Raw genomic sequence first — 26808 nt, forward strand, 5'->3', positions numbered from 1 at the left:
AATTAAACAATAATGACTTGAGGCCTAAGGCATTTCTTAGGGATTAGCAACTAGCTGATGGAGCTGATGGCCTGAGGCACAGCTAAAGGCCAATAACCCCCAAAGGTTTGTTAATACCCTAGGAAGTGGCTTGCACATCTATTATTAATGTTATTCACTGGGGAAAAAAAAAGTATGTTCAGTGAGGCTGAAACATGTATATGGAGATATTTCTAAAATAGGTAGTCTATGCCAAAAAATTTACCTAAATCAGAACACTTAAATTATTAAATTATTGAATATCTGCTGGATATCAATCAATCAGCAAGAATCATCTTGGATTTAATTAGTCAAACCACAAAGTAAAAGATAGATTCAACTTTTTACCAGATAAAGCTGTTTATTCAGCAGAAAAGCACTTTAAAACCAAATGAAGAGCATGAAGAGCAGCCAGGACAAATGTACACAATGATTTTTTTGATCACCTTATTTTTAACTAAGTTTGTTATACCACATCTTTTGTTACTGGTCTCACAAGTATTTCCTGAAACGTGAACAAACTGAATACTCAATACTCCTTATGTCTTTGAATGCTTTTTTCCCCTTGAGTCTTAACCAGTATTAACATTTGGTACCAAACTCAACACCTTACTGTGTACAATTACTATTGTGGGCAAAACACACTGAAGTTTACAGGGGAGGAAATTGCGTTATTACATTTTTATTGGCAAAAAATAAATTTAGTAACTAATTTGGATTGTGGGAATCAAAAAGACAAACCTTAAAACCACACCTTCTCCCTCCCTATTCTCAGACTTAACTCCTTCAATCTGGAGGCTTCATGTGGCACATGAGGGTGTGGGGCACTGGTTTTAGTCAGTACAGAGGGTCTTCACCACTCTTCATCTCTCACTTTTTTCTGCTCCAGCATGGGTTGTCCATGGACTGAAGTTCCTTAAAGAATACGCACGTGCTAAGAACACGTTCTCCACAGGAAGATGAGGATATCTGCTCCACCACAGAGCACTGCTTGTTCCTCCTTTGACCTTAGTGTTCCCTCTACGGTTTATTCTGTTTCTTTCTCTATTTTTTGTTCCGTCCTCTCCCCATCCAGTATTTTCTCCCATCTCAAAAGTTTTCACAGAGGTTCCACCATTCTGATGGGCTCAACTGCGCCCTCCTTGCACGGGCAGCTGCAAACTGCACAAGGCAGTGCCAGGCACCCTCCAACAGAGACCCTCTGTGGAGCCTCTGCTTCACCCACCTGAAGCCTACACCCAACACAGCTTTCTAATTGTTTTATGTCTATGAACACACTTACTGAGGTTTAATAATAAAAAGTGAGATTACTGTCAAATTATAAGTGTTGCACTATTAACCACAGAGGAAACGGTCCAACAGAAATTAAGCCATGATAGTCCCTCAAATTTTTAACTTGCTAAATCTGTGATCAGTAAAGACACAATTGACTACCAACAATTATAGGTGAAAAATCCAGTTCATGTAGCTTAAGATACACAGCTAAGCATATGTCAGGAGTCTCATTAAAGACAATCAAGCATTAAAAAATTGTTTCACTTCACATGTCTCCCAAGGTTTAAAGACAGCTCCAGAGAATCTAAAGATGTAAATTAACAAAAAAAAATGGCAGCTGCTTCACTAAGCCAATCTGATTTAGTCATACAATTTAGAAGAGTTTAATTTTCCAGAAATACACACTTTCACATTTCTTACCAATGAATCTGCAAATTACTCATGTAAATCTACAACTTAACTATCACTTAAACTTCAAACAGAGCTAGAGGGATGAAGAAGAAAGAAAGATCTTCAAACAGTGTTAAAACAAAACAACAAAAACCTGACATTTGACCAAACAAGTTACCTGATTATCATATCTAAGAGACTGTGTTCCAACCAAAAATCTTATTGCATCTGTTTCTGCTGTCTGAGGTGTTAACGCTCGTGCCTAGGGAAAGAGAAAGCCATTAGAAAAGTCCAGTTAATACAATCCATTGATTTCAGCAAAAACCTTCAGGCTTATGTATCAATCATAATTTTAAGCATCATATTTTACAACTTTAATAATTTCTTGTCCATTATGTCTATTTTGCTTAATACATTTTTCTGCAATTTCTTACATTTACAATGTACATGGAAGATATAGGCCCTAAATACTTACCTAGCCATCACTGTAAGAGCAATTCCTCCAAATTAATTCTCCTTCATGAATTATGAAAGGATAAAGTAAAATAGAAAAAAACAAACAGTGGAACAATGGACATGATTCTTAAGTGTATTGGATATAATATTAACAAAAAAAAGCTGTGTTGGAAGTTTCCCTCACCACCGCTCCCTTCAAACAACTCAGACAGAAGATGCATGCATTAAACTGAAGCAATTCTTTTCCTCACCATTGAACCTCAAGTTTGAAAAAAACCTAAAAAGCAAACTCTTCTTTTTCAAAATACAAAATCTTTTCTTTTTCAACTCTAGATCACTAAAGGTAAGAGTTGTATAAATGATTGGACAAACAATCCGTTTACCCATGGAAAGTGTCAGAAACTCATGCAATTGTGTCATATTATTGTTAATGAGAACACTAGACTCTTCACCTTGCACTGACCAGTCTTGGAAGAAGAAAATTAAGACTTCCTATATGTAGAAGACACAGGGAAATAAACTATAGCTTGAATTAAACCTTTAGTTGTTAGTTTGCACTAGTCACTAACATAGACTTTTCACTAATTTTGAGGTAGGCACTTCTAGCAACAATAAATGGAATACATCCACTACTTACCAGCACAAAGATACCCTAATAATATTATCCAATATGATTTTTTTTTGTCAAAACATTGGAAGAGAAGACTTTTGATATTCAAATCCTACTTGGCATGAAGCTGTTCAGATCTCTCCAGACACTAAAGCCTATATTGTAAACAGATAATTCAGAAGGACTTAGGTGACTGCAGAATGGCCCTTCATGCCGCAATCCCGCTCTGCAGCAAGCTAGTGGTTACATTCTGTACTCAGGAACAATTAGCTTCAAGATAGTCTTGCCCAAACGTATTTTTAAGTTAATACCAAAAAGATGTCTAGAATATTAGAAAGACATTAAAAATAGATCACGATATATGAATTTAAAATAACAATGTAGTTCTAGAATAGCAACTCAAGAGATTTTTCTTTCATAAGACAAAACAGTCTATGGGGGAGGGGGGGGGGGAAGCACTAGGGAACATGATTCAGTGAGAAGTTTATGTTCAAAACGTACTAAAATGTAGATCAGTATGAACCTGAACTGATTTGTTTGTACTCTCCTATTTATGCAGCACTTACCTCCAACAAGCCTAGACAGTGTTTTCGATTGACAGAAACAATAAGAGTTCACCAAAAAGACTGCAGAAAAGCTTTTGCCTTAAACAGAATTTACATTTGCAGATCTCTAGCAAAGAGCTGCTTTTCATTTCAGACCTCCTATCAGTTATTTTGAAGATAACATTAGAAGTAAGTCAATGGCTATGTATCTCTTTCAAGCAAACTAGTTTATTTTTGTTTCTGCAAGTTGAGCAGAAGAGGCCTCCAATATCTTCAATAAAAATAAAGAAACAAAGGAGCTTCTCACCCCTTTTCAAGCTGTTCAAGTAGATCTAATCTTTTTGCTTTCAGGAATGAATCAGGTTAGACACAAAGTGCCCGAAATAAGATTACAGATTACTGTTTATTGTCTGTCATAAAGGACTACAACTGCCACAGAATACAGAGTTCAAACTCAGTTGATCACAAATAAGGAAAATCTGAATCTTGAAATAAGTAGCATTATGATGGACTGTCATGTATTTCCTGGACAAATATATGTTTAATTTTGTCTACTTGGAGTTACATTTAGAGAAAAAAATGTTTTTTCAACAGAAGAACTCCTGTGATGAATGAAGTCTCTGCATTAGGACTGTTGAGCAGAGTCTAGAAGAGCGTCCAATATCTTTCACAAAAGCATCCTTCCTCACGATCGCAGCAATCAGAAAATAAAAAGCAGAGTATAAGAAGCATCCATTAATCTAAACCAATAAAAACCTTTCTTATACAAAGCTAGTTATCCACAGAACACTAAGTAGTAGATCTGAAAGTAGTTTACTACTGAAAATACTAAAAATTTATTTACCAAGGAAATTGACATGATGTCTGACATTACAAATTGGCAGAGCAGGGCCCCACCTAACTGATGCTTCTAGACAATGCAGCAACAGAAGTAATCAGCTTCATTTTTAAAGGACATCTAGACTTTTTTTCCTAAGGAAAAAAAAAAAAAAAACAAGGAAAGAGTAAAATATTGGGATCTATGGAGAACCTTCTGGTTACACATTCAAACTTCATATTCAGTATAAACCTCAGATAGCGATCTCTGAGGAGAAGCCTACACAGCTTAAACCAGGTGGAATTTTAGAAAATTAGAGTGATACTGCAGCAACCTGACTGTGATGAATTTTCCCAAATATTTTAACAGTCTAAAGGAATTTTATAACAATACAGTCAAAAATCCCACCCAGTTAACACAGAAGCAGATACTGCCTTTGAAAAGCAAACACTAAAGACTTCTCAGTACTATCTGCCAAGGAAACTCAACAAACCAGTAGCCTTCACATCTATGCATTTATTCCACATAGCGTTCTGTAGCTTCTCCAACTGATCTGCTCCACAAAATTAGGGGTTACACCTACATAATTACGAAACAGAAAACCTAAGGAATCTAACGATTATCAATTCCACCTTGTGCTTTCAAAAAACAGAAGTCTCTATGGATGACAAGAGATGCTGAGCAATGGTTGTTGAGATCCAGGACACAGCACCACCGCGCTTCAGAGGTGCTCCCAAACAGTGCCCCCTACACCCTAGGGCTAGGACAGGCTATTCCATCTACACAGAGCCTCTCAAGGTAACAACAACACTCTGGAGGGAAAAATGAGGTTGAGGTAGAGTGTGTGGGAGGCGGGGGGGGTTGGAGGAAGAACAAAGGAAAACCACCTTAGGACTCCAGTGTAAGGAATACTGTACTGGAATACCATAGCATGTTTTTTTGTGCATAAATTAGAAATATCATTTCCAAGTCATATTAAAAGAAAGAGCACCGGCTATAGAACTGTTAAAATTCAAACTTTTTTTTTTGTTAAGGCATGAACTCAAACAGATACAGAACTGAATAGCCTATAGCGGTGGTCACAGTGAAATTCAGTATGAGTCAGAGACAAAATCTAGTCAAACAAAACAAACTGGCATTTTCATCTAGTGCATCCTGAAGTGCTTTACTGAGCCAAAAATTACATATCTATAGAGAGAAAACCACATGAACGTATACAAAAATAAAAATTATAAAAAGCATTCATAAGGCATCATTTGCTCCCACGACAGTAATGCTATCATGCTTTTAGCAGCATTAGAGCAAGTTATGAATGAACTTTGAACAAAAATTATACTGTTACCAAAGCAGAAAGGAAAAAAACAAGCCTGCAGCAAGAATGACCAGCACCTTGGACAGAGACAAAAAAAGAGAGGGATGGGAGTAGAAATGAGTAACTTAAAGGTAGGTGTAAGTAGGCTTTTCTAGGAAAAAAAAAACCAAAAGCTTAGATCATACATGATCTGAAATCCAGTTCTAGCATTTCCTAATGGAGATGCAAGATTATTCAACATACACTACTATTAGCTACGTATTATCACCAGCAATTAACAAGAGCCTGCATGCCATGCTCATCAAAACCCACACCAGTGGAGGTGATCCACTGTAGCTGTCACCTCTGCTGAAACATCATCCACCACCTCACTGTGCTCACATCCACTGTTTGGTCTCCATAAACATTCAGCAAGCACCAGTGAATATCAGTGGGTGCCATTTTTTTCTGCACGGAGAAATTCAATTGCACACTTATGCTTCATATTGTGAGAGGCAGATTGTGTTTTTGCAGTGGAAGTTTCCAGTATTCTCTGTACATAGTGTAGGCCCTTACTGAAATTATAACCTTCCTGCAAGACAGTTAAATAAGTTGTTTTTCCACAAAAAAAAAAAGCTGCTGAACAGAGTAAAGTTGAGATTGGGGAGTTCTGACTTGGGTAGAATTGAGACAGGTACAAGATAAGGGAAATACGCAGGGTAGGGAGAGCCCAGTACAGGACAGCACAAATGTGCTATAACTTTTAGAAACATTGCCCTCCTATCTCCACAGAAAAGTACAAAACATACCTAAAAACAACAGGCTGGTAACAGACCTTATATGGAAATGTACCATAGCAACAGCGTTGGGAAGATCGGGAGCCTGAGATGCTCAACCAATGAGTGCCAGGAGAGATGTTATCTGCATCGGATCCAGGGTATATACCAGAATGAATTTCACTGACTTGCATGCAATTTCTCCCTTGCCAGTAGAGGGTGTGCGTCCATTACTGCAATAATGAATAAACTATGCTACTTCACTAAGATCTTTGCCAAATTAAAAATCTTTGATTCTGAGTGTTTCTCACGATATACACTTCCATGTCAGATGCCATTGTGTCAGAGTGTCCTTCTGCTGCCATCTGTCACACGGTAACAAAATGCAATGGAATATTGGTGGGAAGGTTCAACCTCTACTGCCATATCACCATCATCCACCTCTGATGTGGTGGGCCAACATAATAAAATAGGCAGCATTACTTTCAGAGCAGCCTTCATTAACTATATTACATAGTTAATGTATTTCAAAAACAAAACTGATTCTAGTTTTTAATATTTTCATTATTCAAAAACATAAAACTAGTAGGATATTTGACCTTGTTTTTGTGAAACTAATGCATGCATCAGGCTGGTTTGATAGAAGTGTTTGCAATTCTCAAGAATCTCAGAGATTTATGAAACTTTAATTCTCCTGTGCTTCATTCTTGACAACAGTTGCTCACAAACATCTGTATTGACAAAACAAATGACATGAATAAGGCATGACTGTGAAGCAAGGGATATTTTTCTCTCATAAAAGTCTGGTAATGAGACATGGTCAGATTTTCGAGTTGCCTGATTGCAACTCTATAAATACACCTTGAAATTGAATATATGTCAAATGAAAATGCAGTTGCAAATACACAAAAAAAATGATGATTTTTTTGGGCAATCTTGAAACCTATTCTCAAGTTCCTTATCAAAAGGGAAGGCTGCATATTTTTCACTGTTCACAGGACTGTGCTTGCCAACGTATCAACATGAATAGAATTACTTGCCATAACTAGAGTAGGCACTGCACCACGCCCTCCCCGTGCCCTGGTTGCAGCTCAGACAGTGCTAATAGCGCACTGATGGTTTGGTTGTTGCTGATCAATGGGTGCATGCCCAAAGCTGAGCCACTACCACGATGGCACGGGGCAGAGAGTGGCCACAGCACAGGCTGTGTCAGGCCGCAGGTTGGATATGCCTGGTCTAAGACATAAAGAAGGCTGTTTTGGAACCATAATGCACCAATCTGCACTTAGTCAACTTCTCTTAGAACTTTCTCACTTCCTCTTTCTCCGCTAACCAAATCCACAAAGTCACTTTCTGAATTAGACTGTTACTATTTAGGCTGTTAATGTGCCAAGAAAAAAGCAGCTTGAGTAATCTCAATACTACTTCTACACATACGTTGCCTAGTTGATGCACTGCACTGGTCTGATATCTGCCAACAAAACCAATGCCCTCAACATTTGAATATCTGCATTAAATGAGCTACAGAAATTCTTTTGGTTGTATTACAGGTGCCATCTGAAAATGATATAATCAGTCTGTACTATTAAGCAGTGAAATTACAATACAAGATGTTCATGGCATCACATCTGGCTTGCAGACTCCAAATCTGAAGGCAGTCACCTGCTTATGCTCATACCCAGAAACATTATACTGCTACTTGCAAGGGCAGGAGAGAAGAGCGTTGGCTTTGCTGATGTCCCTGTCTGGAGGAAAAGAAAAATGAAGAATTTTTTTCCTCCCTCCTCAAGAAAGCCCCAGGATGATAGCAGCATGAATATTATGCTTCCTTCTGGCCTATTTTCCATTTTCAAGTAGGTACGCTTTGATCTTTGCCTGGGTAGGACAGCCTTGTTTCTCCCATCCCAGCAGGAGACTCTCCAACCATCAGCTGCAAAAAGCTGCAGCAAATCCATCAGTGAAGAGGTTGGCAGCACACATGCCCAGGTGACCCTCAGTGCTCTGACAGCTGCTTTCTCAAACTCCTTCACAGCATAACAACTCCCACCACGAACATATTTAGTGTACTGACCCTACTGCACAGGCTGACAGGTTCTGTAAACCTTCCCAGCTACAAAAGCACAAAACACTTGCACAAAACCTTGCATAGCACAATCATCCTTAGAAATCCCACTTTCACTCTGTCACTGTTCACATGTAATTAAGCTTAAAGGTAAACATCTTTAAGAGTTCTTCAAGCTCACGTAACTGTAGCTTCATACTGTCATTAGGCTGTACAATACCTAATATTACTACAATCCTGCTAATTGCTTAAGCGTCTTAAAAGAAGCAGTATCCATCTAGTCCAGTTCAAGCATTAAGATCTCCAGAAGATTATTTAAGAGAGCTTTGTCATATACCTTTTTTTTTTTTTTCCTCCTCTCAGCAAGACTTTGAATCCAATAATATGTTTGGCTGGAGTTCTATACGATGCCCTCTCAGGTGAAATGCTGCCCTCAAGAAGGGGCATGAAGTGGAAGGCAGATACAAAAAAACTCATGAGAGAACATCCTCCCAGCCTGGACTAAAATATACAGGATTGGCACTCATGAGGCAAGTAACACTGGGAAAGAAAGAAGACTGAGTAAAATTCCTAGTGTTTTCTTAAGTCAAAATCATGCAGTTTCTTGAATCAATACAATTTTCAAAATAAATCCTCCAAAGACATCCCTAATGCTATAATCAAATTATCATCTTAGTTCCGTTTAGACAACTTTCTTCTACCCCACAAGGGATTGAAAAGGCTCTCCCAAGGAAGAAGAAAATCCCACTGCAAACACAAGCCATAGCCTCTGCACCTCCTGTAATGGGAGCACAGCTGAGCCTGAGAGGATGCAGAGGTTCCTTGGGTGCTGCACAAGCAGCATGCATCTCCCTGGAAAGTCCCTTCCCTTCCTCCTTCTTATGAATCTACACCTGCTTCCTATTAAGAAAAGGCAAGTCATTACAGCTATTCTCAGTACATACTAATTTTATATGTACACATATACTATACAAGACTCATGACCAACCCATGCTAGTTAGTATCTTGTACTGCTTTAAGATCATTTGTAAAGTCTCGTTTTGCCTTATGGAAATTAAGAGCTACCTTCGTCTGTCAAACAGACAGAAAGCCCTAAATCAATGGTCTTAGCAGGTGGTACAAATATGACCAACAACTGACTGAAAATTAAAACATGAACTAAGGATTGCTTATCATTACAGGAGAACAAAGCAAGATACAGGTTCTTCCTCCAGAATCACAGTTGGCATTGAAACTGTACTTTCCAGGACATAAGTATGGCAATCTCCACACATTTCATGTCCAGGGCGATAAGCGCATCCAGCCAACCTTCAGCTAAGGCCTATAAAGTACTTCCAGGCACTCAGTAGTGTTTACACACCTATTTAAAGTGTCATTGTTGAAATACTCAAACAATATGAAATTGAAAGAAACTGTGGATCACCTGAAAATGAAGCTTATTCAATAAATAGTAAGCACACTGTGTACTGTAGGTTAGAGAGCAAACATAAGTCAACTCCAACCAGGAAATACAAGAAGCAGATCATTTCAGTAACAAAAAAAATAGTAAGGTCACAGAACGGTTGAGGTGGGAAGGGAGCCTCGGGGGGCACTTGGTCCAGACCCAGCTCCAGCAGCGACACGCAAAGCAGGGTGCCCAGCATTATGTTCAGGTGGCTTTTGAAGATATCCAAGGAGGAAACTCCACTGCCTCCAGGCAACTTGTGCCAGTGCTCTGTCACTGGAACAGCACCGAAGCGTTTCCTAGTGGGATCCCATTTACCACACTCTCATAATTTAGGTTATTGGAGAAGCTTGCAAAGATTCCTTTCAGAAGCACAACCCTTCTGTATTGAGATGTTCTGCAGCTACTGCTATTGCCTCATATTCATCATAAAGATTCACAGCCACATCACTTAGTCCTCAATTCATGCAGCTTCTCACCCATCATCCATTCCCCTGCAGTTTTTTTCATTTTGACTACAGCTGGAGAATAGAACAACCATGGTGGGTCATTGTCTGGGGAAAGAATCACACATCCTAAAACTGATGTATATTTTTTATAAACACGAAATGTTCACATAGCTCACAGACGCAGCAAAGAAAGAACAGACCACACTTCGAGGGTGATATGAACATTATAAATAGCAAAAGAAAAAATTTGCAACCATCTGGTAAAACAGGGGAAATGAAATAGGTTGAAAATTAAACTAATTCTGCATAAAATGGAATTCATTAATTTACTTGATAAAAGTTCTTCAAAGTAGTTGAAAACAGCAAGTAATTACAAACCCTGAGCCTTTGTATGAGCATGTATCTTTAATTTACATTCTCACGTGTCAGAAGAGTAAGTGGTGTGGCTCTGCCAACTAAGACATTTTATTCCATTAGGCTCTATTTTCACAAAAACCAATTTAAAAAAAAAATAGTATTTGTACATTATTTTAAGCTACCTTACTTATGCTGATACCTAAATTTAAAAAAAAGATTTGCAGTTAGAACTGAGCAGAAATTTTGTAGAAGTATTTTTATTGCAAGTGAGGTAGCAGATAATTCCTTCTAGGGTGCTAACTTCACATTCTTAAATTTAAAAAACATGCTATATTGAAGCAGATCAAACACATTCCTACAACAACCACATTTTCACAGGCAGTAGCCAAAACTAGATTGTTACTAACTCCTGGAGCCAAACACAGGATGGGCCAGTCTGCCATCTCTAGTATAGCTTCTAGACGCCCTGGGTTTGCAACACATAATTATTTGTAACAGAATTAGAAATATTCCTTCCTCTTTATAAATGCTTTATCATTTCAAATCTCAGCTTTGAGTAAGTTTGTCAAAGAGCTGAAGGGAAGGTTATCAATAACTGGAAAAAAAAAAGCCAGACTTGAGCAACAGCAAAAAAAATTCTTTAAACAGGCTAAGAAATTCTTCTGAAGTCACAGTGCTTCTGACACATACACTGGAAAGAAGCAGTCATAAACTACTTTTCCTATCCCTACCCTCTCTCTAAACGTTCTGTATTAAGTGTAATCATCTTGGATTACTACAATCTTAGTACTTTCGCTTCACCATCCCATCACAGCTGTTACACACATTGCAGAAGGGAAGAGGTCCACAAGGGATGTGTGATGTGAAAGGCTGGATGGTGCAAGCCTACAAGCAGGCAGCACACAGGATAGCTTTCCAATATTTCCGAGAAATTTGTCATTATAAGACCTACTAGAATGAAGCTATGAATTTTACTAAACAGAGGATATATTCTATTCTACGAGAAAAATTTAAATTTTGTTAATTCTTTAAGTACAAGTTACACATAAAACAAGAGCATATTATCAGACTTCAGTAGATTTAATTTGTAGTGCAGGTCAACATTACATGAGAGGAAAATCAAACAGATGTACAATTTCTAAAAGAGAAATATTTGTGTAGACAGCATTACAGAGCACGCAATTTGGTAGACAGAGAACCAAACTTCATAAACAGAACCTTCATACATCACCAGAACACTTTCCATGAGCATTTTAGTAAAGAAAACATGCATGCAAACACACATTTTCATCACATTACTGAATCCACTGTAGAGAGAAGACATTGCTCTGTGAGCTGCAGAAGAAATACAGCCACTCCTATTAGTGCTCTAATAGCAATAGGGGTAGGGCAGTTGTTGCTTAAAAGAACATGTAACAGCTGAGTAAAACCTTATCATGTGAAGGAATTGTGGGACAGGATCCCTCTCACCCACCTGGCAACTCTACTAGGTGTTCCCCTACAACTTGTAGGAACTGTCCTGACTGCGGGATTGTATTCCTCCATGAAGATTTCATAAGGTAGAAACTCCATGAAGGTAGAACTCCATGAAGGTTCGTAAGGTAGAGTAAGGCAGTCCAGGAAGAGGCTCAGTTCTTATATACAAAAATCACAGAATCGTAGGGATTGGAAGGGACCTCTGGAGACCACCGAGCCCAACCCCCTGCTAATACAGGTTCCCTACAGCAGGTCACACAGGCAGACATCTAGGCAGGCCCTGAATACCTGCAGAGAAAGAAACCCCACCACCTTTCTGGGCAGCCCGTTCAGTGCTCGGTCACCCTCACAGAAAGTTCTTCCTCATGTTGGTATGGAACTTCCTATGTTGCAGTTTTTGCCTGCTGCCCCTTGCCGTGTGGCTTCCGACCACTGGAAACAGCCCTAATGCTATGGGTTCATTTCTTATGGGGGACAGGCACAGAGAGATGGAAATAGCAAGAGACACACCTACATACACCGTGTTGCTTTGCAGTTGGATATAACCAAGTACAATTCACAACTTATTGGGAAGTTCCATACTCTACCCTCAGAAGAGCATTTGAAAAAGAAAAAAGAATTCTGAAAGGGAAGAAACAGCTAGAAGAACCCACTGGGTACTGACAGCATCTTATCAGCCCAGCACAAAAAAGAAGAGACTGCTCGAGAAGCAGACAAGAAGCTGACAACGTAACAGAACCAGTCAGGTAGAGCACGTCCACCCAGGGTACGCCAGGGACGGTTTTGCCCGGACACCGCCAAGCAGCGCAGGAGAGGAGCAGCCCCAGCGGGGCCTCCAGCCCACCGGCGGCCTAGGGAGCGGCACAGCGGCTCCTGCAGCTGCAGGAAGCTGAAACGACCCTCCTCCGCCCGCACCCACCTGGAACTCCAGCCCGTAGATCACCGGCGCGTCGTCCTCCATGCCGGCACACAACGCCCGCCTCACCCCGCCGCTCCTTTCTGGCCCTCGGCGCTGCCCGTCGGCCGCTTCCCGGGGCAGACCCAGCGCAGCCGCAATGCCGCCCGCCTCGGCCGGCGGCGCAGGCGCAGTGGGGAAGTGCAGCGGGGGCGGCGGGCGGCGCGCGGAGGTGAGCTGCGGGCGGGCGGGCGGAGGGGAGCCGAGCCGAGGTGGACGGTGAGACGGCCGCGGCAAGAGGACGAAGACGAGGAGGAGGAGGGTAGGTGCCCGCGGCGCGGCGCTGATCAGACAGAGGGGTGGCCGCGCCCATCGCGCGACGCCGGGGGGACCCCGCCGAGGCCCCGAACCTGAAGGGCCTCGGTCTGCGCGGGAGGGACGGAAGCAGCGCTCCGCCGCAGCGGTGGTGACAGCTGTGCTTCCGCCGGGCTGAGCCGCTCGCTCCCTTCCTGCCTGGGCCGCATTAGTCCTTGCCGGCACGAAAGCCGCTGTCTTGCTGCGTGTGCTTAAGTGGAGGCACCTGCCCGTGAATCCCAGCGTTTGGGGCTTGCTCAGAACGCCGCGGGCTGAAGAGAGCCTTTTTAGGATGAAAGCCTGTCTTCTGATTTTATTTCGTGGGCAGACTTTGAAGGAAAAATGGGAAATCGTGAAATGACTGGGCTTTTAAAGCAAGAATTACAGTATTTGTTTGATACATTCCTGCATACGCTTTCTCCCTTCAGCTGCCATGGAGAATAGTGCAAGCAGTGCTAAGGATGCTCCGAGCACCTTGGATGAAGAGGACAGCGGAAATAAAACTCAGCAGAAAACTCAGGAAGACATCCTCTTTCACGAGGAAACCATTGATCTTGGTGGTGAGGAGTCTGAAGGGAATGAAACAGTATCGGAAGATTCAAATAACTTTATAGATAAGCTTAATGAACAAATGATGGAGAGTGTCATTATTTCAGACTCTCCAAACAACAGTGAAGATGACACCGGTGAACTTGGCTGTCTGCAGGAGATTGTAGAGCAAATGGAAGCTAAGGATAACCAAAAAACTCAAGCGGAAGTGGGTAAAGAAGAGCTTTTAAGTAATGAGAGTGAAACTGAACATGAAGAGACACCCAAAGACATCTCTGAGATTGGAACTGATGATCAGGCATCTTTAAAGGAAGAATCAATTCAGGAAGCAGAGAAAGATGAACCAAAGTTGGGAAACAACATTCCCATTGAAACAAAGCCAAATGGTATTGATGAAAGCAAACCAGGTGATGAGATATCATCACCCAGTACTAGCAAACCATCTGCTGAGGCTGAGCCTATCCCTGTGTGTACTATTTTCAGCCAAGCAAACAGTGCTAATGCTCAGCCACAGTTGTTCCTGCCTGATGGCTTTGAGCCTCAGATGGTTAAATCTCCCAGTTTCAGTAGTATCGTTGAGACTCCAGTGAAGTCTAATCCACAGGTGGTTCAACCCAGTCCTAGTCTAAGCAAGTTCTTTGGTGATACTGTTAACACTAATACTTTAGCTTCAGATTTTTTTGATTCGTTTACTACATCCAATTTTATTTCTGTTAGTAATCCCAATGTGAGCTCTTCAGTTCCAGAGCAGATGTCCACTCTATCTAATGGCAGAGAAAGTTCCTGTGCTCAGTCCAACCCTACTTTCTTTGTGGGAAATGGGAGACCTGAAGCAAGTGGTCCTCAAGCATCCCTAGAAACAACACAGTCCCCTAAGCCATTCTCACAAATCCAGGCTGTATTTGCTGGGAGTGATGACCCATTTGCCACAGCCTTAAATATGAGTGAACTAGACAGAAGAAATGATGCGTGGCTTCCCAGTGAGGAGACCAGAAATGTTCTTCTCTCAGTTGCCACACAACAATACAGCACTGTATTCATAGACAAAGAGAATCTCACCATGCCTGGATTAAAATTTGATAATATCCAGGTAAGAGTCTGTGGTTGTACTTCAGTTGTTCGTTGTATTTTAGAAATACTGAATAAGAGGTCTCCAATAATGTGTTTAACTGAGTGCTTTCTTGCCAGCTGCCCTCTTGTATTACTCCAGTCCTTACTACAAAATTTATTGTCACTGCCTACTAGTACCTGAAAGGGCTAAAACAAAGGCTGAGTTAAATTTGTTAGGTATATTGGAAACCAGTGTTGACAGCATACATAAAATCCAGAGCTGGATCCAAGTATAAATGCAGATGTACAAAAGCATGTAAGCAGAAATAATACATTACAGTATGTCCATGTGATACATTTCTGTATGATACATTTCTGTGGTAAGACTTGATGTAAAATCAGCAAGGGGATCAAAGGGACTGTCTCCTGCTATCTTCATTATTTGTAAGCAAACATGCGTATTGAACAGAACTGGACAAATACATTGTCCAATTCTGAGGTTCTCTATGGTTACATGAATTTCATCACATCCAGTTACTGGTTTTCAGTGGCCTAAGCGTTCTCTTTCACTGGCCAAACATCCCTTGTTCTATATGATTGTAGGGCTTTCAATTGCATATTTAACTGAAACTATCATTGCAAAGTACTCAAAGTGCCAGGTAAAGCATTTTGAGAAGCATGTTTTTAGTGTTAAATCAGCTCCTAACTACATGCATTGAGGTTTTGGTGTGAATATGAGTTTCTAAACAGGAGGTACACCAACTTTTTACAGGGGCAGAAAGGGACAGGAGAAAGGGGAATGGTTTTAAACTAATAGAGGGGAGATTTAGATTAGATGTTAGGAGAAAATTTTTCACTCAGAGGGTGGTGAGGCACTGGCACGGGTTACCCAGAGAAGCTGTGGATGCCCCATCCCTGGAGGCATTCAAGGACAGGTTGGATGGGCCCTGGGCAGCCTGAGCTGCTGAGGGTTGGAACTGGGTGGTATTTAAGGTCCCTTGCAACCCAAGCCATTCTATGAATTAAGCAATATTTGAATTTCTTCATTAGCTTTTGAAATCTCCAGAAGTAGTACGCAGAACTGCAGCAGTCTTGAACCATGCTTGGGAAGACAGAGAAATAGATAGCTGAGCAAAACTAGAATTTGAAATTGAGGTACAAGAGAGTACCACATACAGAATTACTCAGTTTATTGCTGGCAAAGCTGGAAGTAGGCCATGTATTTGAACAGTCTTCCTTGCTCCATTGTGTAAAATGTAGAATTAATCCTTCTGACTTCAGAAACCTGTATGTCAAATGTCCATCTGTCTCATTTCTCAAATTACTGAGCTGCTTCGATAACCTGATTTCTCTGATTCCAGCAGTTAACTCTTCTGGAGTTAAGAACACTTGTTGAAGGACTGTTGTTTAATTGGTCGTGTGATTTTTTTGAAGTTCTTTTTTTTTGCAGATATTTAAGGCCAACTGATCGTGTGCCGCTTTATCCATTACAAATATCTAGTAAAACTTTGATATGTAATATCTCTGAAGGGCATTTCGTAAGTTATGTGAAAGGTATACCCTGCACGTTTCTATATATTGTTATATACCAGCACTTCGTGGCTGGCACTGACAGGCATGTTTATGTATGTAGTTGTTTGGAGGTTAATAATCTGAAGGAAATGAATAAGCATGGGTATTTCTATGCTAGTTGAAACCTGAACATTAGAAAAAAGAATCTAACCAGCAATGCATAGTAAATCTAGAAGTTTTCATTACAATACTACAAATATATATATATAAATTTCACACGGAAAGTACAGGAAGATGAGTATTTCTCAAGTGAGAAAATTATGTTGCTTACCTTTGATTCAATATTTTGTTTTACCAAAATAATGTTTAAAAGTGTCTCATTATGTTTCTTATTTTTTTCTGCTGTGAACGCAAAGGGAGATGCAGTAAAAGATTTAATGCTCCGCTTCCTGGGGGAGCAAGCCGCGGTGAAGAGACAAGTTCTAAATGCCACTTCTGTAGAACAGTCATTTGTAGGCTTGAAACAGCTAATTGTAAGTAAAAATGTTCATAATTTAATATCTATTAAATGTCATGCTTCCCTCAACATTACGGCCAGCTAATGACAGCGTGTATATTAATCTGTTCATGATCCTGCAGATGCATTAGCCAAAATATGGTAGTTTCCTTAATGGGAATGAAACTGGTACTTAAATACTGATGTTAATGGATGTAGTACTTTTTCTTGTATGCAAAAGTTAGAAACAAGGCGATTTTAAGATACAGTGAATTTTACCAGCTGTTAATTTTTACATAATGTAAATGGTTTCAAAATAGATTTTAATGGCTTTTTTTTGTTTATTTTCATATGCATTCTTGATGTTTTCAGAGTAGTGTTTTACAGAAGGTTAAGATATGCCAGTAAAATGGTAAGCAAAGCTGAAGTGGTAGTTTCAACTGCTTTAATTTTTTTATTTCAAAGCAGGAAAATTACACTAAAATACTTCCAATGAAAGTTTATTTTTCCATAAGTGAAAGGTTCTTTCAGGCCTTTAAATAGCTGTGTCCAGCAGCCTTGTGAGCTTTGCCTTGTTCTTTCAACTGCTTTGTTCAGTGTGAAACTCATCACTATTAAATGGCTGAGCTGGACTTAATCTGTTGAAATGTCAAAACGTTTCAGGCTTATTTTATTTCTGAAAAAGAATGGATGAAAAATTACTGAAGGAAAGCACTGAAGAATTGTAAGTGTTAGAACAATTCGTATTTAGCATTTGAAGTTTTATAGTTTAGTTGCGTTACATTACATGCAAAAGCTCCAAAGGAGACTTTTTAGTCATGCTGGGAAGATTCTAGGTAGTCACTTCAAACATTGTTCAAGGAATTCAGAGTTAATTTTTGAAAGTAAACCTGAAAAAACATACTGCAATCTCCATCACAGAGATGGTTTTTCTATCCCCCTCCATGTTCTGTTTAACTGGAGAGTTCAGAGAAGAAAAAATCTCATTAAGAAATCTTGTCTCCATCTGTGCCAGAGTAGGAAAGGGCTTTTTCCCCGTTTCCATTTGCTCTTTCAAAAGTGGTGTTTTCACCTAGCGGGAGAAACAAATCTTTCTCTATTTGGCCCGGTAGCTTTGTCCATGCAAAATGTTTTGTGCTGCAAACCGTCTTACACCTTAAGTACAGTTCTGCCACGGGTATCATTTTAGCTTTGAGTGTGCACTTAAGCTTCATTAGGGCATTATTATGGCTTTGGGATTAAATCAGAGAGTACAGGAAGCAATGTGCTGCTGTCGCATCTTTTGCTCCCTGCAGCAGATTTCTTTTAAGATTTATCTTATTTGAGGGTGTTTTGTTTTTGTTTTGTAAAATTGGAACCAGCCATTCAGCCAGAAGTCAGTGTTCTTCAGTTTTCAGGCCTTCTGATTGTTAGCTGATGGTTGAGTATGAAATATAACGAGTTCTCAGTTTTGTTTGCAGAACTTTGTTTTTTATTACAATAAGAATTAATTTGGTTTATTTTTTCCTTGCCAATATTACTGTGGATTTTTTTTCTGAAATTCTTAATGTAGAAAACTTATTTTTGTCTGGCAGCAGTCTTAAAGGTAATAGGTATTTTGAACCTTCTTAGAAACATTAAAATTCTGTGATAGATTATATTACTAAAAAAGCTGGATGCTTTTTACGTACTTGGCAGGCCAGAATAAGTGTAAGAAGTGCTCCTTTAGCAACCACTAATTTTACTGTTTGAGTGAATTCCTGACAAAATATGTTCAGCGGATGTTACCTTTTCATATGAAAGGCCACTTACAGGGAATATCCTAATTAACATCTGGATAAAATCTGGAGCTTGAATTCAGATTCTCATGAAATTTGGGAATATTGCTATGCAGTTCCCACAGAAACAGGATTTTTCCTTATCTGTTTGGTATCCAAATGAATTACACATCAGTGTACAAATTAATGAGATCGGTTCTGTCATATGATTCAATTCCTTTCTGCAGTGGACAACCATGTAATAGGGTCTGTTTCAAAGGGGTCCACAGCGCAGAAAATAAAAACACAGACTTAGGTATCAGTGTGGAGCTGAACTCTCTCCTATTATTTAGATGTGTACATAGGAGCTAGCATCTGAACTCCTAAGTCAAAAGAGATCTAATCAATACAGTTACTGGAAACATCTAAACTTAGATGTGTAAATGTGGAGTCCCACCTAACATGCCCAAGAACTGTAGGAAGGTGCTGAACGAAGGCACCAGTGGCCACTGAAACTAGAAGTAAATGCTGAGTCCTGGTAAGAAGAAATTTGTTAGGTTAAAATGCCCCAGTGATGTATGATGATTGTGAATTCTGTTCTCATGTTGCTTTTCTAATAATTTTCTTGGTGTTTCCTTCTATACTCTTACTTTATATGGAGACACAGCAGTGGCATTTCTATTTCTCAGATTTCTTGTATCTTATTTTTAAAGTCAAAACTTTCTGGTTTCTTCTAGGTATCTCATAATAGATACATTTTCTTAATCATCCTACAGTTCTTCTTGGTATCACTTCCAATTGAAACTACCATTGTTTCATTATGACTGTCTAGAACTCAAAGCAGTATGCAGTACATGTTCATGTAGATGTTTTTTACATGTTAATAACCATGTTTTACCTCCTCTGTTACTCTGATACTATAAATCGTGTGATCCCTGAGTAGTGATGTCCTTATTTATATTGACAGTACTTTTTGTATTACATTTGCAAAAAGAGCTACCAGCTCCATTCACCAGGATCTCAAGAGAATACCTTAAATTAGATTGATTCCAGTATACATCATGAGTTATAATTTCTTAACCTTCCTTATAAAAGTTTCGTTAAAAAACTTCTGCAAGTTAAAAGATAAATTTGTGGATATGATGAAGTTAGTGTTTGCAGCAAAGAATGTTGATGACTGAGGTAATTTTGGGTGGATCATAATAAAAACTACAAAAGTTGCTTTAAGGACAACTAGTTGTCAGAGGGTGAATGCTACCTAGAAGGTAGTTGGCTGAATTTCCAAAGGTGCAACAGCAGCGTAGCTTCTGAGGCGAATAGCTGTTCACCACTAACTCCATTTGTAGAACTGGGCTAGCAAAAGTGTTTGTTTGGCACAAATTTGGTTTCTAGTTGATTTGGGTGAGATTTGTACCCAATGCTAGATAGCTGGTTTGTTGAACAATTGCACTTTGACGATTTAATGGATAATTGAAAGTGTGTTCCTAGTAGAGCAATGGTAAAGATGTTCTGCACTTAAACCAGTTTTGCAACTCCGAGGCTTTGAAGGGCTGTAGAGGCCAAGTCCAAGTATTTATGTATTTCAGATGAAAAAGGAAAATCTGAGTTTTTAATTCCTGAAATGTTTTATTAATTTGTTATAGGAGAATGCATTTATCTCTGACACAAGTACGAGCGATAGGCTGTATTCACAGCATTGCTTTGTTTTACAGCAGCAAATAAAAATTATGCATATGGAAGCAAGTTGTGATTATGTTAGTTATTTCAAATTTTAGATTAAGTTTTTTACCCTCAATTGAACAAATAGCACCGTATTTCTTACTAGAGACCTTTCTGATATTTTGAGCTGTAAGGTGTTTGCAGTCATAGTCTTCAATAGCTGTCATACCTAAAATAAGATTTGTGCATTTTGCCGCTATGAATATGCAGTGATTGCTTTAAGTATGCAATAATTTCTTCAAGTAACTAGACCAAGAAAGGGTTACTAACTACATTTTCTTAACTGATGTGAAAGTGCTCTACCAATGTAATTTACAGGGGAGAAGAATGTCATAGCTAGTGGAGGAGGACATTTTAATCACTTTAATGGCGTTACATGTAGAGTTAATGACTCCCTTTGAGTCTATTTCCAAAAAAAATCATATAGAGTTACTTTTGCATGTGATTAATGTTGTGTTCTTGCATATATTTTCAATTATAACAAACTTGGATGCAGCAGTATGGCATACACATTTAATAAGTTAGATACTCTCCTAAAAATACAGGGGGTTTTGTATTCCTTTACTTCTAAATCACTCAGTGATTTACAATGTTTTTGTACCTGATTGAAGAGAAGATTGGAGTCTCCACAAGCAGTGCAAACGGTAGTTGGGGGCTTGAGAGGATTATGGAGGGAAGCTGAATTTCTGCCACTAAAAAATATCTATTTACTGGATAAAATTTCAGTACCTTACCTCTGACTCACAGTTGTTTTCCTGAGAGCCTGAATAATGTTATAAATTCTCTTTCTGTGTCAGGTGAGTTCACTTTTCATTGAACACATATTCTGCAGATCACCAGTTTTTATCTTCTTTCACAGGTTTACCATTTGTTCTCTCTCTTTTGCATGACTTTCTTTGCTTGACGGTAGAATTCCACATGGGTATTAGTCCTTGTTGTTGCATCACCTCAACTTCATTGCTTTCATTAAGGAAAACAATGCACAGTATTGTATACAAAGAATAAATAGGAGCACTCCTGCAGTCATATGCTGTCTTTGTTCAACTGCAATTCAAAACATCGAGCAAAATTGGCCTGGAGGAGAAGTCTTCTAGGGAGCAGTTACCTGTGAGAGGGCGGTAGTCAGCTACTTGGCAGATTTGTTTTGTTTTGGTTTTTTTTCAGTTTAAATTAGTGAATGTATTCACAACAGAATGAAAATGCTGTCTTTCTCAAACGGTGAAAATTCTGGTAATTAAAGTTCTTAGGACACTTAATTAAAAAAGAGATAAATGATAAAAAGTATTTTCCGTTTTTTTGCTTGGACTGGGTCATTTACTCACCTGGAATTTTTTTTTTCATTTCTCATTCTAAAAAATATAATGCCTAAGTACTATTCTCGTATTTGAACTATTGTAGCATTCCAGTTCTAGATGGAAGAGGTAATCTTTTTATCCTGCATCTCAATCCTTCATCTTTCTGTGTGGGAAATAAGCTTGTAAAAGGCATCAGGATGCACAGAACGTCTCAGTTAATTTTAAGTTTGACCAGGCGGACTAGAAGCATGATCAGATACTTGGAGGTGGATTTATCAGAATTTGTAATATATGTTGCTGTCTGCATTTCAGATGTTTTTTAGCTGATTTCCTTTTATTTTCTCACTTTTAATAAAAGGCCTTATTAATAAATAGCTGTTTCTTATTTTGAAAATGGCAGAATGCAAATCAGTAATATCAGGAATGAAAGGCTGATCCTCTTGCACTGTCATCTTTACCCTTTAAAGCTGTACATGCACAGTATGTGGTTAGGTCAGAAGCGTGATCAAAATACATTTGTTCCAAAAAAGGCGCATCAGATTTATGTGCAAGATGTACTCCCCCTTGATAATAAAGGGAGAGGAGGGGCTCTGTAACACAAGTCAACCACAGCCAGCTAAAAGCCTTTGATAATGTGATGTGTGGGAAGAGGTTCTCTTCTGCCAGGCTTCCTCTGGGTTAATGAACTATTGGACAATAATATTTGGTTGTCAGTATTTTGTCTTGGAGACAGTATTTTGATGATCTGGAGCAGTAGTGTCCTTTTGCTTTGAAGTGCTACTTATGACTTAGAAATGAAATTCATCCCTATGCTTTTCAGGAAAAGGAAACTGAGGTTCTAAGGGCCGTATGGCAGTAGAACACAGGAAATAAAAATGTCAGATCCTGCAAGGTTTTGAGGATTTTTTAAATTAATTGGTAAAAGAATTTCACCTCCGCCAACTGCGTCTCTGGTACAATTTGCCAGAGATAGTAATGTGTCCTGTTAATTTCAAATTAAAGTTACACTGCCAACAGCCTTCTGTTAAGCTTCCACAAGAGAACTACACTTCGTAACCAGCAGACAGCTCTAATTTTGGAATCACAAGGAATGTTATGTTTCATTCTCTAGCAAAGACTTCTTTCACAGTGGTCATCTGACTTTTCCTGGCTGTCTCCTACTATACAGGGAAACTAGTTTTTGTTCTTGTCCAGAATAGGATTTTTTAAATTGTAGTGCCTTAATTTCTCATCAGTGTTCCGCTGTTATTTCTAGATCCTAACTCTCATTTGGGAAGAAAAGTTAAGCAGTTTGAGAGTCTAAGTCTGCTTCAGCTCTGAGGACAATAAGAAACTGATTTGTCTCTGCAGAAGAGGAGTCGGTGATGAACATTTCTGCTTAAGACTGTTAGAAGTGCACATTGACTCTTGCTTTTCTGTAAGAGTGTAGACATCTCAGAAGCTGCTATGCTGCTTCACAATCATGTTGTCAGCCAACTTCTAAATTTCCAATGGAACTCCATTTTTTGTCTAGGATATGGCAGCGCAGGGAAAAGATGATGTAGTCAGTGCACTGTGATAGCTTCACTGCCCTTTGAATGAGTGTGGCTGTAAGACGGGTCAGAGTATGAAACCTCATCACGCTCTGTTACTTGGAGTTTTTTCCATCCAACTGATTGCTCTGTTGGCACATTTTCCAAATCCTTGAAGCCTTAATCTGTTTCAAACATTTTTCATTGTGTTAGGTATTTACACAGGTATATTTGCAAATACTAGCCAGAAGGAGTACTAGGATGACAGCATGACAGTGCAGTGAGACTTGTGTAACTGGGCAGGATTTTGTTTAACGAAAGAAAAAATATACTTAAGAATGCGTTCTTCTGGTTTAGTAATCTGATAATACTGCTTTCTCTCATGCTTTGCTTCACTTTTTCCCTAATCTAACCTGGAGCTTTGACAAATGACATTGTGCTTCTCACCACTAGCTCTCCTGACCGTTGTCATTTTTACTGATGGGCAGATGTAGCTGCTTCAGACAAAATAAGCAGTAATGCATTTTAGGGGGGTTTTGCGTATACGTTTTTGCTACTTACTCTTTTCTTCTTCCCAGAGCAGTAAAAACTGGAGGGCAGCAGTTGATTTGTGTGGACGTTTGTTAACTGCTCATGGTCAAGGCTATAAAAAAAGTGGACTACCTACAAATCATACAACAGATTCTTTGCAGGTAAGCTCAAGGATATCCCCTTGTCACGTTTTTCCAGGAATTTTCACGGTGGAATATTATTTTTAACATGATCCAACTTCTTTTCCTAATTTCTACCTACAGACCAGGTTTATTAAGTAATTTTAGCAAGCCACTTATTTCTGCTTGCGTATGTGAAGTTGGTCTGCATTTTAAACAAAATATTTTTCAAAAGTAAAAATCAGTCTTGGTTGTATATTTGAAAGGTAATGACACTTAAAAAGAATGTGTTTTGCTCTCGGAATACTCTGTGCTGAGCTCATGGGCGCTGTTGTGGTGGTTTCACATTGATGGGAAGCTCACCTCCACCACACCACTCTCTTCCATTCCTCTAAGGAACAGTGGGAGGAAATAAGTTGGAAAAGGGCCCATGGGTTGGGATGAGGACAGATTGAAACTCACCCATTTCTGCCATGGGCAAAACATACTCAGCGTAAGGAGATTAATGTAATTTATTGTCCCTTCCTTCCATCCACGCTCTTCTACCTTTTCCCCTGAGTGGCTCAAGGAAATGAGGAATCAGGGTTGCGATCAGTCCATAACGCTTCATCTCTGCCTCTCCTCCGTGGTCACTCTCTGCCCCAGCTCCACGTGAAGTCCCTCCCACAGGATGCTGTCCTTTCCCAGCTGATCCCAAATGGGCTTCCCACAGGCTGCATGTCTCCCAGCGCTGCCCTAACGTGGCTCCATACCACAGGGCCCATCCTACAGGAAGCCAGCACTGACCCAACAGGTGGCAGCTCCCCCAGCCCTCCTGCCCTACCATGGACCACTCTCCTCAGGCTGCAGCTCCGGCTCGCGCTGCTCCTGTGGGGATATCCATGGGTTGTGGACTCCTTCAGGCCACTTCCACTGCTTCACCACAGGCACCTCCATGGACATGCATGGAGATCTGCTCCTCATGGTGCTCATGGGCTGCAGAGAACTTTTGCTCCATGCCTGGAGCACCTGCAGAATGTAACCAGTTGACAGGTCAAGGCCTGACCCTCGTAGCTATCATATTCATGGAGTTTTACCAAAATCACAACAGATTTTAAAATGTACACAAATTTGGAAAAACAGAAGTCAGACTGATAGTTGTTATATGCTAAATCAATTTCAATGGATTTGGAATGTTTTAATTTTGGAACAGGCTATTTATTAAAAATCATCTTCAACATTTCAGAACCTTTTCAAATAAATAAATCATCAGTCCTCTGGGTTTTACTTTAATGTTCTGAGGAAAACTATTCTATGAAAAAACATACAAACCCCAATTCTTACCTGCAAGTAACACAGAAACTCTTAACTTTAAAACTTAGAAAGTTGAAGTTATATTTGGATGTGGCTTGTGATTGAAGCTAATAACAAACTTTATCTTTTACTTTTTTATGTATAATCATTTTTAGCTGTGGTTTGTGAGACTAGCACTGCTCGTAAAACTGAATCTCTTCCAAAATGCAGAAATGGAATTTGAACCATTTGGAAATTTAGACCAGCCTGATCTTTATTACGAATATTACCCTCATGTATACCCTGGACGAAAAGGTGAGATACTCAATTTATGAAATACTTATTTTAATCATGTGTTCTTCTCCTTTTTTATTATTATCATTTTTATCAGTTTTATCATTATCATCAGTTTTTACATAAATTATGGATTCTATGCTTTTTTGTTTTCAAACTCTAAAACACTGTTTAACTGTAGATTGTTTGGTTTTTTGTTGGTTTTTTTTTGCTCCCCAAGGAGAGTGTGATTAACTAGTAACTTAAATGATTATTTGTGTTACGGAGTTACTGGTAAGAAGTAAAAAGAAGTAAAGCAAGTAAAGCTACTCCATCACAATAGAGGTGGTCATTGTATTTTGTGCTGCTGTTACAACATTGATTTGAGAGGGGGGTGTTTTTAAACAAGTAAATGTAATAGTGTTGTAGTTCTAACTTATTGAGCTCTTTGAATTTAAATAGTTAATTCTAGCCGGAAGGAACTGTTAAAGATGAGAGTTTATATGTGTAGAATCTATAGGCTTTCCTACTCTACACATTTTCTGTATGATATTTAATAAAGATTTAAACTGATTTATAGCTTTCCACATAGTGAAAGAGGGAAAGAATGCAGAATCTTTCTCTTCTGTCTGGCAGCTTTTTTTAATGCTTTTTTTTACTGCCCACAAAACTGTAGGTTACTGTTATCTCTTGAGCCTTACGTATCATTGGCCCATAGATTCCAAAGTTAATAATAGACAACAGACACTCACGTGGCCGTGTGCATTGATAATCTAGGTCTTATTTTCTTAGGTTTCCTGATTTCAAGGCTAAAAAAAACCTTTGAGAATTTGATAAATTTTCTGGAAAAAATTAAAGCGTAAATGTAAAATTTGCTAAATAATTTTAACTAAATAAAAGAATAAGAATTTATTATGTAGCCTGTTGATGAATAGGAAAAAATTCATTGCCAGCCTCAGTAGTTTAAGTATTTTATCTTGAATTACAAATGCATCACTTCCCATTGCTCCCCTTGGTTAACTTAGATATCCTAGAACTCCAGAAGTCTGGGTTTGAAATATCAGTGTTTCTAAGAATATTTTCCATTGTATTTTGAAAATGTTTTACTACACCTATTATGTTCTTTTTGATGCAAGGACACTGTTCTTACTGTTCTTTGGCTTTCATAGCTGAACAAGCATTTATAATGAAATACTTGTAAAGAATATAGTTGTAATAGACAGGGCCACCATCTGAAAAAATGCAGTCCATTTTATGTAAAGTGCTGGTTGTCTCAATGAGTTAACCTAAAAAGATGAAGAGATTTTCACGTTGCCAGAAAGGATAGTCAGGAATGTTCAGGATCTTTCACAGAAGATTGCTTTATCAGTTCTGTGATGCAGAGGATCATTTGTGGCCCAACAAGCCCAGTGTGGACTTCCTAGAAGGAGTCCATCTGACCAAATAGTTAGGATCTTTCAAACAATTGCAGGCAAAAATTTCCTGGTTTCCTTGGCTGTTTGAATAGCAACAGCAGTATTGTGCTTTCTT

At 39.1% G+C, this 26808-nt stretch overlaps 2 protein-coding genes across 6 annotated transcripts in view; one reads left to right on the top strand and one right to left on the bottom strand.

Moving 5' to 3' along the window:
• Positions 1–13017, bottom strand: part of EIPR1 (EARP complex and GARP complex interacting protein 1) — a 168511-nt gene extending 155494 nt beyond the window's left edge. For both annotated transcript variants that reach the window (XR_002437250.1, XM_021392629.1), the window contains exons 1-2: positions 12886–13017; positions 1862–1945 (exon numbers count right to left, since the gene is read on the bottom strand). Coding sequence is in view for 1 of the 2 variants with exons in the window: in XM_021392629.1 (XP_021248304.1) it covers positions 1862–1945; positions 12886–12927 (126 nt within the window). In the remaining variant the exon portion in view is untranslated. The remainder of the gene's footprint in view (positions 1–1861; positions 1946–12885) is intronic.
• The window catches only part of TRAPPC12 (trafficking protein particle complex 12), a 51592-nt gene continuing 37836 nt past the window's right edge, over positions 13053–26808 (top strand). For all 4 annotated transcript variants that reach the window (XR_002437249.1, XR_002437248.1, XM_021392627.1 and 1 more), the window contains exons 1-5: positions 13053–13183; positions 13644–14854; positions 16743–16859; positions 23662–23775; positions 25182–25320. Coding sequence is in view for 2 of the 4 variants with exons in the window: in XM_021392627.1 (XP_021248302.1) it covers positions 13649–14854; positions 16743–16859; positions 23662–23775; positions 25182–25320 (1576 nt within the window). In the remaining 2 variants the exon portion in view is untranslated. The remainder of the gene's footprint in view (positions 13184–13643; positions 14855–16742; positions 16860–23661; positions 23776–25181; positions 25321–26808) is intronic.

This window comes from Numida meleagris, chromosome 3, assembly GCF_002078875.1.
Source record: "Numida meleagris isolate 19003 breed g44 Domestic line chromosome 3, NumMel1.0, whole genome shotgun sequence".
NCBI lineage: Eukaryota > Metazoa > Chordata > Aves > Galliformes > Numididae > Numida > Numida meleagris.